This window comes from Leucoraja erinacea, chromosome 9 (assembly GCF_028641065.1).
Source record: "Leucoraja erinacea ecotype New England chromosome 9, Leri_hhj_1, whole genome shotgun sequence".
Lineage (NCBI taxonomy): Eukaryota > Metazoa > Chordata > Chondrichthyes > Rajiformes > Rajidae > Leucoraja > Leucoraja erinaceus.
Window position 1 is genome coordinate 41,140,017 of NC_073385.1, and position 17,921 is coordinate 41,157,937.

The 17,921-nt window shown below is 43.4% G+C and overlaps 1 protein-coding gene across 8 annotated transcripts in view; it reads left to right on the plus strand.

The window, feature by feature from the left end:
- The first annotated feature begins 451 nt into the window (after positions 1-451).
- LOC129700290 (centrosomal protein of 170 kDa protein B-like) overlaps positions 452-17,921 on the plus strand; it is a 74,725-nt gene continuing 57,255 nt past the window's right edge. For 4 of the 8 annotated variants that reach the window (XM_055640636.1, XM_055640642.1, XM_055640640.1 and 1 more), the window contains exons 1-4: positions 455-620; positions 2,231-2,374; positions 16,075-16,164; positions 16,458-16,536. In XM_055640636.1, the coding sequence (XP_055496611.1) occupies positions 2,270-2,374; positions 16,075-16,164; positions 16,458-16,536 (274 nt within the window). In that variant the 5' untranslated portion in view covers positions 455-620; positions 2,231-2,269. Of the gene's footprint in view, positions 621-658; positions 769-2,230; positions 2,375-16,074; positions 16,165-16,457; positions 16,537-17,921 lie in introns of those variants that run through there. The other 4 variants (XM_055640644.1, XM_055640638.1, XM_055640641.1 and 1 more) reach the window with 4 other exon arrangements.

A 17,921-nucleotide genomic window follows, 5' to 3' on the forward strand; every position in this document is an offset into this window, starting at 1 on the left:
TCCATTAAAACGACATTTAAAGGATATCTGGACATGTACACAGATAGGAAAGGTTTACAGTGATATATGGGCCAAACGCGGGCAGGAGGGAGTAGTGTTGAAGGACCGAAGGGTCTGTTCCGTGCTAGACGACTACGACTCTGACACCAGATAGGATGGCAAAATGTTGGCAAATTCATTGTTTAAACAAAAATAGTTTATCTAATATTTAGGATTGTTGCATAGTGTTTTGAAAGAGATGTGGACATACATACAGCATGGCATCGTTTATTTAGTTTAGTCTATTTAGTATTTGGGATTGATACATACCAAGTGTTTTTTAAAGATAGCATAGTTTATTTGTTTTTCAATTTAGGTCTGATGCATATTTTGTAAAGAGAGCCAGCTGGATGGCATCATTTATTTGTTTATTTTAATGTATTTAGGATTGGTGCATACCGAGTATTCTTTAACGAGATGTTGAGCAGGCTGTGTTTCAGTGGCGCTGCGTCCGTGCACCTTGCATTACCAGGTGAATAGGCTGGGCAGCTCGGTTGCAGGAAGGGGAGGCTCGTTGCGGAGACCCGACCAGTCACTTCCCTGCCCCGGGTGGAGAGCGCTGCCGCCGTTGCCGCTGTCAGGTGGGGCTGACGTCAGGAACCTGGTGCCGGCGAAGGGAGGGAGGGAGGGAGGTGGGTGGAGGAGGCGGCGGCGGTGGCCGGGGATGTGGTGGCTGAGGCGGCGGCGGCGGCACCTGAGGCAGCGACCCAGCACCGTCTCTGAGTGAAGGTGAGAGCGGCCTCTGGTGCTGGCGGGCGGGCGGGGGCAGCCAAAGCAGCCGATCTCCAGCAGCTGGAGACCGAGCGAGGTGGGTGAAGCGTGTGGGAGAGGCCGAGGCTGCGGCCCGGCCCGGCCCGGCCCGGGTTGATGGCGGCTTGGCCTCAGCCCGGCCATCACCTACCTGTCACCAGGCTCAGCCGCCTATTGCCCAGCACCCGGCCTCTGCCAGCCCTCGGTCTCTTGTAGTGAGTGGCATTTGATCAAATGCTTTAATTATAACCGTTTGCCCCGCATCTAATTAATTGTTCTGCTCGAAGCTGAGATTATTTTAATATTTAATGACAGATGGTGGCGAGGAGCAGACGACGGTCTGTGACTGCACGATGTGCTGCGGATTGTCAGGAGGGCTTGATTGTATCTCCCTTTTATTTAATATTTGAAGCACAGACCCTGATTTATTGAATGGGGGAGAAAATAACAATTGCGCCAGAATTATATAAATACTAGAGGATCAGCCACACTCGTACATTTTGTAGTTTTACACAGATAGCGGTCTCTTTCGATATTGTTTTGGTTCACGTTTAATGATGAAATTTACACGGATCTTCATTCAGCCAGGCAGCGTACAGTTTACATTTCGGCCCCACTTCCATCTTCAAATCTGTAAAATAAACCTAAACCTATAGGCCAAACCTAAACCTAAAAAAATAAAATTGCTTTGCAAATATAATGTGAAATTCGCGCCTCCTATTTTCTGAGTAATTTTGGTTAATTTCAGCAGGGTGCTGCCGTTTTCCATTATTATTTTGGTTGCACGGGGCAAATAACTGAAAAAAATGGGTAAGAAACTGAACAGGACGACCTACTTTCTTGCTATGAAACAGTGTTTCAATCTACTGTGTGTATTCAGTAGCATAGTTAAAACAGGAGTCACCCGTACTCAGTGTTCACCATATTATCTCTGTTACAAAACGTGCTGGAAATTATCTTCTCTCCTTCATCTTTTCCTCCCGAAGCAAGCTTCCATAAGAAATGTTACAGTGAATGGGCTGTATTTCCGAGAGGAATTTCAAGTTATCTCAGCCCTGTAGTTCAAATAATTCAAGACCTTGGAAGAGAATTGTGTGCTTGTAATTATTTCCTGATATCAAATCTTACCCATCTTGTTACAATTGTACGTTTCACTTATTCATATCGTTTTTGAAGAAAGAATGCCAGAGTTTCCATTAGTTTGTAAAGACATTTATAGTTATTGAATGTGTATATACTGACTGATATTTTTCGTACTGCTTTTATGAAATTATTATTAATATAAAATCATATGTATCGTATTTTGTTGCTAATCAATTTTGCTTTATACAGGAATAACATTTTCTTTCTCCCTTTACCCCAATTTATTTTTTAATACATGAATTTTGAAAAAAATCTGCAAATTACAAATGCAATCTGTTGTATTTGATCCTCTGTTTAGCATGTTGAATCGTGGAAGTTAAGTGCCAAGACACCGAGAATGAGTGCTACTTCGTGGTTCCTGGTGAGCAGCTGTGGCTCTCGCCACCGACTCCCAAAAGAAATGATTTTTGTTGGGCGAGAAGATTGTGAATTAATGCTTCAGGTAAGTAATTGTGAATTAGCTTGTTCGCAAAAAAGCAATTTGTAGAGAGAAGATCAGGAAAAAAAACATTTTATTCTTTTTTTTTTTTGCGGTTGCCACATTTTTGAATATTCATGTACAACTCGCTGGCAAGGGTACATCTGAATAGAGAAACAAGGAACTGCAGATGCTAGTTTACAAAAAAAAAGGCACAAAGTGCTGGAATAACTCAGCGGGTCAGTCACCATCTGGAGAACGGATAGTCCGAATAAATGTCCTGACCTGAAACATCACATATCCATGTTCTCCAGAGATGCTGCCTGACCCACTGAGTGACTCCAACAATTGTTGTTTTTTCTTTCTTACATGTGTATTGAGCCCTGTTCCACAATTTTTGCCAATGGTACAAAGAGATACATTTGCATTATGAACCTCTTTTATTTTCCTTTTGGTGGGGGGGGGGGGGATAGGTTTCACTTAACACTTAGCCTTACTATTGTGCATACACAAAAATTACAGTTTGTTTGATAATTTTCAAGAATTTCTGCTGGTTCTTTTAAACATTACCTTCTGAAGACTTCTGAATTAATGTGCAAATATTTTCACCGTGCAGTTGTTAGATCATTTGTGACTTTTTTTTTGGTGGCAGAAAAAATCGGGTAACAAGAAGGAGTTAATACTGGGTTATCTTTGCATACCACTTGTGTTTTTTATCAAAAGTCAAATAGTTGTTTGGGCTTACTGTGCTGATTTAAAGATGCTCGGTCCACATGCTCCCAAATATTATGCAGGATTGGTGCAAAGGTGGCATATTGATTCTATATAGTGTGTGCATCTTTAGGGTGATGAAGTTGAGTGGTGTGAGTGCCTTTGTGGGATGTTCCTGATTAGATTCACATCGATTGCGGGGATAGTGTAACTTTTCCATGGAATTGCAAGGTGGTTCCAATGTTCTTATATTTTTTAATTCACCAGTTGATCACCAACTGACATAATGTTAGTGACATTAATACTAACAGAAAATCAGACATGCTGTTTTAAAAGAAGCAGAACCATTGACTGTACAAAAGTAAATAAGCACGTGTCCCTTTCAAACCATAAGTAGCAATGTTACAAAATTTTGAGATTTAAAAAATCAAGTCTGCAATTTATCCCATCAGATAAAGCACAAAAATAAGTTTAATTTGACACCTAATTCACATTCATATCTTCAGTATTAAAAATGTTATGGCCATTTTCATACTCGGAAATTAGCATCTTGTTCCCTATTGATTTTCCATTGACTTAACAGAAAAGCTGTGATCGAGGACAGTGAAATGGCCATAACTTTCTTAAAAATTAAGAGAACTGAAATAAATTTTCAGTTATTATAGATTGAAGCATTCTGAAACAAATTTGAAACAATCTTACTTGGATGACCTGAAATTAAAGCATATAATTAGTTAGTTACCCAATTGTGTCCACTGGCAGCAGCCTCTACCTACAGCCTGTCTGTCATTTCTATCTTTTTTTTATTTTCAGTTAGTCCAATGTCTGTTTTGGGGGGGAACTTTTACTTTTCTATGTGGGGGAGGGGGGCAGGGTAAGGGGGAAACCGTCTCCCAGTCTCTTCCTGGCGGGGACGCGACTATTTCTCCGAGTCGCGTCCTCGTCCCCCACCTCGCGGCCTACCAGCTGGGGCGCCTTGCAGAGGGCCTACAGCAGCAGTCTCCACCCGGCGCGGCCTGCGGACTTTGGAAGCCGCCGACTCCGGTAGGAGGGGGCCGACTGTGCCCACGCAGCTGAAGACGTCCCGCAGCCCTGACGTCGGACTTGTATCACCCCGGCGAGCGGTCCTGGACAACGGGCCGCCCGTAGCTGCAACTGCGGAGGGCACGGGGAGGCCCTGACCACGGGGAACAGTGGAGGAAGAGACTGACTTTGGTGCCTTCCCACACAGTGGGAAACTTTGATTCTGCTGTGTGGGGATGTTTTAAAACAAATTCTATCGTGTGTTGTGTCCTTTATTTTTATTGTATGGCTGTATGGGAATTTCATTTCACTGTGCCATCTGGCACATGTGACAATTAAATGAATCTTGAATCTTGTAGCTAATTCCAAACTTCAATTACTAGAACTAAATATCCATTTCTTAAGAAAAGATTAACATTTTAAAATAGCCTAAGTGTCCAAATAACATTCACAAAGAATTCACAATAAAACATGATTTTTAAATCTCATTTACATTAATTTATAGGCCAAATGGAAGGAATTTAGTGTTCAATTGCTATAAATTACTGGCCATTTAAATCGGCTTTCGAGTGGGATCCTGTGGAACTCCGTGGAACGCGCTGGTTTAGAACATTCCCATTGTGGTAGATTTGTACCCCATATGCCCAGAAAAATACTGCGGGATTTAGTGGGGCCCCAAATTAGCTATTCGCAACATAAAACTTTGTATAAAGGGATCTTAAGAAGCCCTTTTTAATGTAAAAATAAACAACCTACCTTCCGTTGTCCCCCGTATGAGATGCGTCCCGTTGTTGGCAGTCGCGGGTTTAGAGGATAATTTTTAACCTACTATAACAATTAAATTAACTCATTAAATTTAAAAATAGCTCCAGCGAAAGAATCTCCCAGCGATTTTTCGTCAGCAACTAAGTAGGCTGAACAACCTCGATTTGAATAGCCTAGGGAAAATCGCGTTTTAAACCCGCACCCCTCTCAACGGCGCCAAAATCACGCACACGGGCTGGGACAGATCTGCAGCGACGCTTAAGGTATGTTGCAAACCCATAAGTTTTAATTTCTCTGAATTCTTGTAAATGAAGGTATTGTGTGTCCATTAGGCCCTAAAACTAAATTTTAGGATTATTATTTATCTGTCAGAACCAAAATTTGAATGGTAGAATCCTGCAATGGTCCTGATTGTAAGAAATACATTTGCCTTAGCTGTGGCTGTTCAGAAATGACTGAAATTAGTATTTCACAAGTTGAATCAAATGCATATATCCTCCTTTTCATTTAAATATGTTAGAAATAGGAATTGGTCAATAATTCCCCTTGACCCTCTCCATCATTCAAGAAGATCATAAGACGTTCGGTCTTTGCCCCAAAACCACTTTCTTGCTCTCACCCCATCATATCCTTTACTACTGCAGTTTAATGTCTATCAGTTTCTCCATTGAGTATAATCTATGATTCACGCTGCACAACTCTGTGGGATGGAGAATGTGCTGGCTGTTGTCAGCCGGGCAACCTAGGCAGCTTTTAGGTTGCCAAATGACAGTTTAGGTGGTCATTTAAGACGGCTTGCATGACGCATGCGATAATGTGCTCGGACGAAGTGCATAGTAACCAGTCGGAATTATGCTCAATGAAGCATTCACACAATTTCTGCTTCAAAGAAAGTCACAAACTAAACATATTCACCAATCAAGACATGATATATACCATAATGACATGCAGCAAAATGATAATTCAGTATATACAGTATCTCAACTCGCGTTGCAATGAATGCTATTTCTATCCACTTCCGAACAAAAATTATTCAGCATATTATCAACCTAGGTGAGACCAAGTGCAGGCTTGGCGATTGCTTCGCACAACACCTCCACTCAGTTTGCAATAACCAACCTGATCTCCCGGTGGCTCAGCACTTCAACTCCCCCTCCCATTCCGAATCCGACCTTTTTGTCCTGGGCTTCCTCCATGGCCAGAGTGAGGCCCACCACAAATTGGAGGAGCAGCACCTCATATTTTGCTTGGGTAGTTTACACCCCAGCGGTATGAACATTGACCTCCTATTTCAGGTAGTCTCTACAATCTTCTTCCCTTCCCAGCTCTCCCTCAGCCCACTGTCTCCGTCTCTTCCTTTCTTCTTCCCGCCCCCCCACCCTCACATCAGTCCGAAGAAGGGTCTCGACCCGAAACGTTGCCTATTCGTTCACTACATAGATGCTGCCTCACCCGCTGATTTTCTCCAGCTTTTTTTGTCTACCAACGGGATACCACCATTGGCTACATCTTCTCATCTCCTCCCCTGTCGGCTTTCCGCACAGACCACTCCCTCCGTAACTCCCTGGTCAATTCGTCCCTTCCCACCCAAACCACCCCCTCTCCTGGCACTTTCCCTGGCAACCACAGGAAATTCTACACTTGTTACTTTACCGCCCCCCTTGACTCCATTCAAGGACCGAAGCAGTCTTTCCAGGTGCAGCAGAGATTCACCTGCACCTTCTCCAACCTCATCTATTGCATCTGCTGCTCTAGATGTCAGCTGCTCTACATCGGTGAGACCAAACGTAAGCTTACCGATTGCTTCACCCAACACCTCCGCTCGGTTTGCAATAACCAACCTGATCTCTCGGTGTCTCAGCACTTCAACTCCTCCTTCCATTCGGAATCCGACCTTTCTGTCCTGGGCCTCCTCTATGGCCAGAGTGAGGCCCACCATAAATTGGAGGAGCAGCACCTCATATTTCGCTTGGGCAGTTTACACCAGCATTTTTGTCTACCCATTCACACAAGTTATGTTGTCCCACTTTCCTCACCCACTCCCTGCACATTAGGAGACATTTTACAGAGACAAGTTAACCTACAAAGCCAATGCCTCTCTGGGATGTGGGAGGAAACCCACACGCTTCCAGGGAGAATGTGCAAATTCAATACAGACAGTTCCTGAGGACAGGATCGAACACAGATCTCTGGCATGTGAGGTAGCAAATCCACCAGCTATGCCACTATGTTTTTGTTTTCCAACACACAAAAAATTATACGTTGATAACATTGGTTACTAAAAAAAAAAGAAACTGTCCATTTTCAGTCTTAAATCTCTAAGTGATGCTATGTCCCCTTTATAGCTACTGTATGTTTTAATTCAGTTCAAGACTATGGGGCAGTACATTGGTCACAAAGTTGCTGCCTAAAAGTGCCAGAGACCTGGAATTGATCCTGAATATGGGTGCCGTCTGTATGGAGTTTGCTCCTTTTCCCTTTGATCGCATGGGTTTTCTCCGGGTGCTCTTGTTTCCTTCCACATTCCAAAGGTGGGTAGGAACCTTTTTTAGACCCAACCCAAAACGTAATATTTTCCTTTTGTCCAGCGATTCTGTCTGACCTGTTCAGTTTAAACCAGCATCTGCAGTTCCTTCCTACACACTCGATACTGTATGATAGAACTTTATTAATCCCAGGAGAGAAATTGTGTGTATGGGTATATATATTACTTACACACACACACACACACACACATATATATATATATATATATATACATACACATATATACACACACACACACATACACACATATATATATATATAAGGAGGGCTGGGAGACACACACAGACACGCACACACAATACTAAAATGCCAAGTAACTTCAGAACATGGTAAGCATACTAAATCCTGTTACTAACCATATACTCTATGTAAGAAGTTTGAAAATAAGAACACAGTTGTGTCTAAACCGAATGATTCAAACGTTTAAAACCATTTTTACTCTGAAACACTCCTCTACAGCTGCTGCAACAGCAAAAACGTGCTTTAAATAACTTTCAACAAACACACTTATCATATACATGGCAGTAAGCTCTCTTGAATTACTCAAACGGTTCAGGGTGGCATCTTCATTGTGGGCCTTGCGCACTCAGCGCCACCTCTCCACAAAGCGGACATTACGCAATCAGCGCCATTTCTCCACTAAGCGGAAATGACGCAATCAGCGCCGCCTCTCCACTAAGCGGAAGTCACGGAATGAGCAGCAATTTTGCATTAAACACTGTCCTGATCTAATAAAACGTTTATTCACGGTTTTTCCTTCCAACAACTGTTGCACACTTTTCAATAAGGCACAGTTAAAAGGCCCATTTTCAAAACAAACCTGTTGCATTTGGCAAGGCAACTTTAATTAAGCAAGGCAACTTTAATTAAGCAAGGCAACTTTAATTAGGCAAGGCAACTTTAACATTCTGAAACCAACTTTTCAATTAGGCAAGGCAACTTTATCATTCTCAAACCAAAACACACTTTTAGCATGCATTTTCAAACCACATCAAGAGCACTCACAGTTTAGTAGACATGTGTTCAGTGTTATTCACTGAGACTGAGAGACGTGTCCCTCTTGCTCCCCCATCTTGCAGAGACTGACTGAGGCACTCAACACTTCCAGGTTGTCCCTCAGGAAGGGGCGTGGCCTTCAGGAGAGAGAACAGGATTTTTCCCATCGATGAAAAATAAAAGAGTTATTAAACTCTTATTTTTCATCGATGGGAAAAATCCTCTTATCCTGCGCAGCTGAGGGGGACTGAGTAAGATGGCCAAAAATCACAGCCGTAAGTGACAGCGTTTTTTCTAAAATCAATATACAGAACAACAGGAAGTGGTCAAGATCAGACTTTTAGTAATATAGATATATATGTATATTGACGTTTCTGGTCGAGACTTTTCTTCAGTCTAAAAGCATTATGCAGCATTATATATTCATATATAAATATACACTTTTGTTTTCTCGTTTCTAACTTTGTTCACGGAGTACTATGTTCACATATTCTGTTGTGCTACTGCAAGTACGGATTTCATTGTTCTAACTGGGACGTGAGAGAATAAAACACTCTTGACTTACGTCGCTAATGTGTGGGATAGAACTAGTGTACGGGTGATCGGTGGTTGGCATGGACTCAGTGGGCCGAAGGGCCTGTTTCCACACTGTATTTTTAAATTAAACTAAAAACACTAAAACTAGAGGAAATCTAAAGAAGGGTCTCTACCCGAAACGTCACCCAATTTCCTCTATCCAGAGATGCTGGCTGCTCCATGGAGTTCCCCTGCACAATTAAAGCATGGAATAGTCTTCACCCTACCATAGTTACCCCATATAATCATATAACCATATAACAATTACAGCACGGAAACAGGCCATCTCGGCCCTACAAGTCCATGCCGAACAAATTTTTTTCCCCTTAGTCCCACCTGCCTGCACTCATACCATAACCCTCCATTCCCTTCTCATCCATATGCCTATCCAATTTATTTTTAAATTGGGATACCCCACCAAACGCAACTAAATTTAAGGTAGCCCTTTTTTCCCCAGAACCCTTTTTTGCTTAAGTCCAAGTCAAGAGTCACGAGAGTTTTATTGTCATGTGTCCCAGATAGGACAATGACATTCTTGTTTGCTGTAGCACAACAGAATATGTAAACATAATACAAAGCAGGAGATAAAAGTTCTGTGTGTCTATATACCATAGACCATATATATATATATATATATATATATATATATATATATATATATATAGACAATAAATAAACAGATAAAGTGCAATAGGCTGTTATTTTTCAGAGTTTGGTAGTGGAGGGTCCACTCCAGTTTAAATTCCATTTGGAATATTTTTGGAGGACCAGGAAACCAAGAAGCAAGAGTTACTCCAGGAAGTTACTCCAGCTCCAGGGAGTGATTCTGCGTTGGTTTTCAGCGGTCGTGGTAAGGCGGCCAGATCTCTCACAATCCAAAGTGAGGGGGGAAAGTGCCTAGTGCCGACCAGTTGCCGTGGCAGTGCGCATGTGCCGCCCTGCACATGCGCACAACCACGGCCGATGATGTGCTGGCCGTGGTTGTGTGCATGTGCAAGGCGGCCGGCCGTGTCGGCGGATGAGTAGCAGGCGGAGAGCGGAGAACCGGCGGAACGGACACGGATACAGTTACGGATGGCGGGCAGAGATGGAGAGTGACAGAGAGAGACATAGAGAGGGGGCTCGCTCAGAGTTGAACGATAGGTGTCCCGGGTGCTTGCCAAGCCGGGCAAACTGGCACTGTTTTCAGGTTGCCCGGCAGGACTTTAGGTTGCCATTGGCTCCCGGGCAACCGTTAATTTCGAGTCCTGGGATTAGTCCACATTACCTCATGGGAACTATCCCAGGTTGTTGAGAGAGGCGAAAGAGATCTTGATACAGGGTTTTGTATCTTTTCTAGCCACTGACGAGGTCCTAAAGGACAGAAGAATAGCAAATGTTGTACCTTTATTGAAAAAGGGAATGGGGGATGATCCAGGGAATTATAGGCATGTGAACCTCGCATCAGTGGTAGAGAAGCTATTAGACAGGATTCTTAGTAACAGCATTTACTCACGTTTGGAAGAGAATGTTTTTATTGGGGATAGTTAGCATGGCTTTGTGTAGGGCAGGTTGAGCCTTTTCTGTGATATATCTAAATAACTTGGACCAAAATGTAGATGAGTGGCCATTTGTGCAGATAAACTGGTGTAGTTGCGGACATTGAAAAATGCAGATTTAGCAGGATATAGATCAGTCACAGGTGGAGAAATAGCAGATGGAATTTAGTCGGGGTAAGTGTTACGTGTTGCTTTTTGTGAGGTAAAATGTGAGGCGAAGGCTCATGGTAGGACCTTTAAACATTGATGCACACAGGGATTTTAGGGTCAACCCATAGCTCCCTGAAAGCAGCAATTTAAGTCGATAGTGTTAAGGAATGTGTGTGGGGGCAGAACAGCTGCAGAGTCACTTCCTTATAATGCCAGAGACCTAGCTTTGATCCTGACTACAGCTTATATTTGTACAGAATTTGTACATTTTCCCCACCTGCACCTCCTCCAATCTCATCTATTGCATCCGCTGCTCTAGATGTCACCTGATCTACATCGGTGAGACCAAGTGGAGGCTTGCTGATCGTTTCGCCGAACACCTCCGCTCGATCCGCAATAACCAACCTGTCCTCCCGGGGGCTCAGCACTTCAACTCCCCCTCCCATTCCGTGTCCAACTTCTCTGTCTGGGTCTCCTCCATGGCCAGAGCGAGCACTGGAAATTGGAGGAACAACACCTCATATTCCGCTTGGGGAGTCTGCATCCTGGGGGCATGAACATTGAATTCTCCCAATTTTGTTAGCCCTTGCTGTCTCCTCCCTCAGCCCTCGGGCTGTCTCCTCCCATCCCTCAGTCTTTGGGCTCCTCCTCCTTTTTTCTTTCTTGTACCCACCCCCCACCAGTCTGAAGAATGGTTTTGGCCCGAAACGTTGCCTATTTCCTTCGCTCCATAGATGCTGCTGCACCCGCTATGTTTCTCCAGCATTTTTGTGTACCTTCCCTGTGACTGCATTGGTTTTCCCCAGATGCTCCGGTTTCCTCCCACACTCCAAAAACAGATGTACACGTTTGTAGGTCAATTGGCTTTGGTAAAGTTGTAAATTGTCCTTAGTGTACAGCAGCGGTTCTCAACCTTTTTACCCTTGTGGAACCCTTGAAATAATTTTCATGTCTCTGGGAACCCCTGAGTTGGGGGTTGCCGGGCCCGCCGCCATTTGGAGATCGCAATGGCGATCTCTGGCGTCACAACAGGGATCCGTCAGCCGCGCCAGCGCAGTTGGGGGAGGATTGCCGGGCAGGGGTCGCCATTTTAACATCCAGCATTGTGTATAGGTGAGTGCAACTGGGGGAATATTGCATTCGGGGAGGGGGACCTAACGGGGTGTCAAACTCATTTTAGGTCACGGGCCTGACTTTGTTGTCTACGTTTGTTTTTCAACCTGCTCTCGTGTGTCTCAGTCTCTGCTATATCTACAAAGTGTTTCACTTTCCGAATTTTGTTTCTTATGAAGAAGATTGCCTAGCAAGCATTACTTTTATGATTGGTATTAACTTACAGTTGAAGGCTACAAGAAAGTTGTGATGAGAGAGAGAAAAAACAATGCTGTCTTGGCTAAGATTGTTTTGGGAGCTACACCCTTTCCATTAATAAACCATTGGAAATTGAACGTTAGCAGACACAAATGTAGACTTCTCCGCCACCATTTTAGCACTGGCATCCAAGAGAGGCTGTGGCCTCCTCCAGTCAGTGCGAGTTTCTGGGATGACCGGGAGACCGGGGAGGGCCTAGAACAGAGATGCTTTGCAGTCGGCTTGAGCTCTCTCCTCTGCCATTCTGCTCCACACAGTGTAAAGACAAAAGTATCCACCACGCAGCCCGCACTGCTACAATGTTGTTTTTTTCCTCACAGCATTCAAACCCAGCTCCCAGCCACTCCGCACCGCGCAACCTCATCCCACTCAGCGCCCGCCCCCTCCCTCCTCATTGGCCACAGCTGATTGCCCAGAGGGCGGTTCATTCTCCTATTGGGCCAGCCTGTTGTCAGTCACGCGGGATGATGGCCAGCCCGTTTGTCTGGCTCTCGCCTTGTTCGGACCCCCACCCCCTGAAGAAGGGCCTTGATCCGAAACGTCACCTATTCCTTCTCTCCATAAATGCTGCCTGTCCCGCTGAGTTACTCCAGCATTTTGTGTCTATCTTTGGTTTAAACCAGCATCTGTAGTTCCTTAGGTACACAAAAATGCTGGAGAAACGCAGCGGGTGCAGCAGCATCTATGGAGCGAAGGCAACGTTTCGGGCCATACCCTTCTTCAGACTGATAAGGGGTGGTGGGGAGAAGGAAGGAATCTGTAGTTCCTTGATACACTCTTCTTCAGAACGACTGGTTTGTGAACAGCTCCATCCAAGATCACACAAAATTGCTGAGAATAGGGTGATTTCACTAAAGGTCACTGGAGCGTAGATCCGCACCCACGTGACCAAAAATCTCAGTAATGCCTTACTTTTGTAATCAATCAGTAATCAATAATGCCTTGCTTTTGATGAAATTCAGCGAGCAAACGCGATAATTCCCGATATTTTGGACCTTTAAATCTCCACGGCAAATGTCCGCTGTTCACTTCCGCTGGATTGGCATCTTCAGCTCCCTCTTTAATTTACCTTAGTTTCTATCTTTTTTTTTTCCTGTAAATCTAGGTAGCTGTGCCTCACGGTCACCCCGACTGGCACAATAAATTGCAGATCAAAACCTGGCCGTTTTCTATGTTTTTAACGGGTGGGAAAGTGCGTGTTTTCCCATCCACTAACATGTACCGGAACTCTAGAATGTCCTCCACTTGAGATTTTTGGTCACGTGGGTGCGGATCTACGCTCCAGTGACCTTTAGTGAAATCACCCTATAGTGGACATAGCCCAAACCATCACGTAAAACAAATTCCCTTCCATTGACTCTTATCTGCACTTCACAATGCCTCGGCAAGGCCACTAACATCATCAATGACTCGTCTCGCCCCGGTCACTCCCTCTTCTCCCCTCATCAGGCAAGAGCTACAGAAGATTGAAAATGTATACCTGCAGATTCTGGGACAGTTACATCCCAGCTGTTATCAGGCAACTGAACAATCCTCTCACTAACTAGAGAGCGATCCTGACCTCCCATCCACCTCATTGGAGATCTTCAAACTATCTTTTATCAGACTTCATTGGACTTTATCTGGCACAAAATATTCCCTTTATCCTGTGTCTGTGCACTATGGACAGTCTGATTGTAATCATGTATCGTCTTTCCACTGACAGGATAGCATGCAACAAAAAAGCTTTTCACTGTACACATGACAATAATAGCAATAAACTAAACTAAGACTGAAGAATCCTGAGCCGAAACGTAACTGATCCATGTTCTCCAGAGATGCTGCCTGAACCTCTTTTGAGTTACCCAGCATTTTGTGTCTTTTTTTGTGTCTGCAGTTACTTTTTTCTACATTCTTGTGACATGGTTGTTTGGAGCTGTTTTGAGCCACTCCTATTCGAAACTGAACGGAGACTGCCCAAACTCGTTTTGTTAGATTTATCAGACAAAGGGAAGCATTAACTTTTAATCTCAGGTTGGTTTTTAGATTGGACTGAATTTTAATATGAATTCAAGAAACAAAAGAACAATTTTCTAATGTGCATATTTGGCTCCAACTGATTGACTACTACATTTAAAAAGTAAATTTTAAAATAGTTTCACCATTTTAAATCATAATTTAAACCTTTTTTAATGCTTGAGCAGAAGCTGTCAAGAATTTCCCAGCACTTTAATCTGCTCTTGGTCCATTCGTCAGGTGTTTACATGTAGCTTAAAGTATAGAACTTTGGTATGTTCATTTGTTTTATTGCAACACCTGGTAGCTGATTGAAAATTAGATTAATGCATTGGTTATGAAAGGAAGTGATAAAAGAAACATGCAATTTAAAGGTTCAAAGATACAGAAACACACAAAATAACTATTGTATAAATTGAAGGTAGACAAACATGCTGGAGAAACTCAGCGGGTGATGCAGCATCTATGGAGCGAAGGAAATAGGCAACGTTTCGGGTCGAGACCCTTCTTCAGACTTGCCTATTTCCTTTGCTCCATAGATGCTGCATCACCCGCTGAGTTTCTCCAGCATTTTTGTCTACCTTCAATTTTCCAGCATCTGCAGTTCCTTCTTAAACATTGTATAAATTGATGTCAATCATTAATATTCAATTTAATTCCTATCACAACAACCTGAATCGAAAAATAAATCGCTATTCTTTCCTTGTGGTTGGGTTGAAATTTTAAGAGACAAATGAAGGCAAACAAAATAGAGAAATTTATTAAGTAACAAACGGAAGACCAAATTGAAAAAAATAGTTTGCTTCCACTTCAAAAAGGTTGCAAGTAATCTCTCAGAACTATTAGGAAACCTAGTGACCAATGAGAGAAAGGAACTATAGAAAATCTGTATTAATAGAGAAACGGTGTCAGGGAAATGGAAGGGAATGTAGGCCGATTGATGTCCGGATCCCAGGACCTCTGCATCCCAGAGTACTAAAGGATATGATGTTTCAAATATTCAATGCTTAAAGGGCCTGTCCTACTTACGTGTCCTTGGCACGCAAAGTACGTGACCTCGTGGTCGCGTTGAGCCACGATGGTCCCGCGAAGGTCGGGCGCGATTACATGCATCCGCACAGCTGTCTGGAGCGCATGACGTCATTTGAAGATGGACACAAAGCAGGAGTAACTCAGCGGGACCGGCAGCATCTCTGGAGAGAAGCAATGGATGATGTTTCGTGTCGAGACTCGTCTTCAGTCTGAAAAGAAGGGTCTTGGCCCGCTGAGTCCACGTTGACCATCGATCACCCATTCACACTAGTTTTATGCTATCACATATTCTCATTCACTCTCTACACGCAAGCGGCAATTTGCAGAGGCATTTTCTTGTCTTTGGAATGTTGGAGGAAACCGGAGCATCAGGAGGAAACCCATCCCCCAGAAGGGTCTCGACCCGAAACGTTGCCTATTCCTTCGCTCCATAGATGCTGCCTCACTCGCTGAGTTTCTCCAGCATTTTTGTATACCACATGGACAATTGTACCTTCTGGTTGTGGCACCTACTGGCAAAGCTGGGCTAGTAGCCTCTATTCCACTGCTTTTCACAAGCTTGTTGACATCAGATGCATTTTTCATCATGTTGGTGCTAATGTTAACTTTGTTATTGTCACGTGCACTGAGGTGCAGTGAAGAGCTTTTGTTGTGTGCTATCCAGTCAGTGGAAAGACTACATGAATCCGATCAAGCCGTCCACTACGTACAGATGCAGGATAAAGGGAATAATGTTTGGAAAATGCTAGTCCTGTAGAGTCTGATTAAAGATAGTTTGAAGGTTTCCTATGATTGTTTTAAATATTACTTACATTTATCCAGGATGCATTTGATGCTAATTAGAAACTGTTCTCTAAAGATATAAAAATTGATGGACTTTCGAAGCATATACTGTAGTACTTTAATTGTAAATGGTTAGATTGCAAGGAGAACCATGCTAAATTGGAACCAATTAGCACGATATTGAAGGTAGTTATTTCCTTCTGACTGGCTTATAATTGTTCATATGTGTTCTTGCAGTCTCGCAGTGTAGACAAGCAGCACGCAGTAATCAACTATGAAACAGCTACAGATGAACACCGGGTAAAGGACCTTGAAAGTCTGAATGGGGTATGTAGAGAAACAATAACGCCACTGTTTCACACCACAAGTAATTTCATGTTGTTAATGCAGTTCACTGGCCCAGACTATTGTTTCATTCCATCAAGGCGTGTTTCAAATAATGGTAAGCATATGCTGTTAGTTCAAAAGCTTCCGATATGATTTCTAATTTGTGATTCAGCCCTTTTGTTTTAAGATTGCTGTTTATTTCCCTCACATTGATAGAATTGCCTTAACTTATCCTTTTTAATTTGAACAATTTTCATACACTTTTTGTATTGTGTTTGCATTTATCTCTGCAGACCTTTGTAAATGAAGTGAGGATTCCTGACCAAATGTACGTAACGCTGAAAGTGAATGACACGGTTCGATTTGGATATGATATCCTTTCTTAATCTTGTCGAACCTTGAAGCCTTTATTTGAATTATGATGTCAGTAACAAAGTCTTGATGTACAGTGAGATCAAATCCAAAGCACTGCGAACAATTTTGGTTTGTTTTGTCTGGTATATACTTTTGAAGGACTTTGAAATGACCTAATTGAAGGCATGAGGATTTTGAAGGAGTCACGTCAAGTCACTTTTATTTACATAGCACATTTAAAAAACAACTCTCGTTGGCCAAAGTACTTTACATTGGTGGAGGTACTAATATTATACTACAGTGGTTCATAGATTAAATACAAACATCAGTACATTCATATAGCCCTCGCTCAGAGGACGTCCAGAAAGGCTTGCGAGTAGAGATGAGTTTTAAGCCTCGACTTAAAGGAGTCGATGGAGGGACCAGTTCTGATGGGAAGAGGGATGCTGTTCCACAGTATAGGAGCTGGAACCGCAAAGGCGCGGTCGCCCCTGAGCTTATGCCTAGACCGCGGGATGTTCAGTAACCCGAAGTTGGACGATCTGAGGGACCTGGAGGTGGTGTGGTGGGTAAGCAGACTTTTGATATAGGTGGGGGCAAGCCCGTTAAGGGCTTTGTAGACATGAAGGAGGATCTTTAAATTTATTTGGAACCGCACAGGGAGCCAGTGGAGAGAAGCCAGGATCGTGGTGATGTGGCCCTTTTTCGGGTGCCCGTCAGGCGTCTTGCTGCGTTTTGGACCAGTTTCAGGCGGGACAGGGAAGATTGGCTGATGCCAGTGTAGAGGGAGTTGCAGTAATCGAGGCGGGAGGAGATAAATGGGTGGATGATCTTTTCGAGGTCATCAAACTGGAGGAATTGTTTTATTTTAGCTATCGTCCGAAGCTGAAAGAAGCTAGCTTTTACCACGGCATTGACTTGTTTGTCAAATTTCAATGCTGAGTCAAATATCACGCCAAGGTTTTTGACGTGAGGTTTGAGTAGTGGGGTAAGGCTTCCAAGGCTGCCTGGTATCATGTTGATTGAGTCCGAGGGGCCGAGAAGGATGACCTCAGACTTACTCTCATTTAGTTGGAGGAAGTTCTGGGCCATCCAGCACTTTATATCCGCGAGGCAGCGGAAAAGGTTAAGTAGATTTGATTGGTTTTTGGGCTTCAGGGGGAGATAGAGTTGTGTATCGTCTGCAAAGCAATGGAAGGAAATGCCGTGCCTTTGAATGACTTGGCCTAAGGGGAGCATATACAGGGAGAAGAGAATGGGGCCAAGGATGGAACCTTGTGGAACCCCACAGCAGAGGCTAGCTGAGGAGGAGAAAGAGTTGCCTATGTTAGTAGAGAAACTCCTACCTTTGACGTAGGAGATGAATGACATTGTTGACCAAGAATATTAAACAGTGCAGTGGT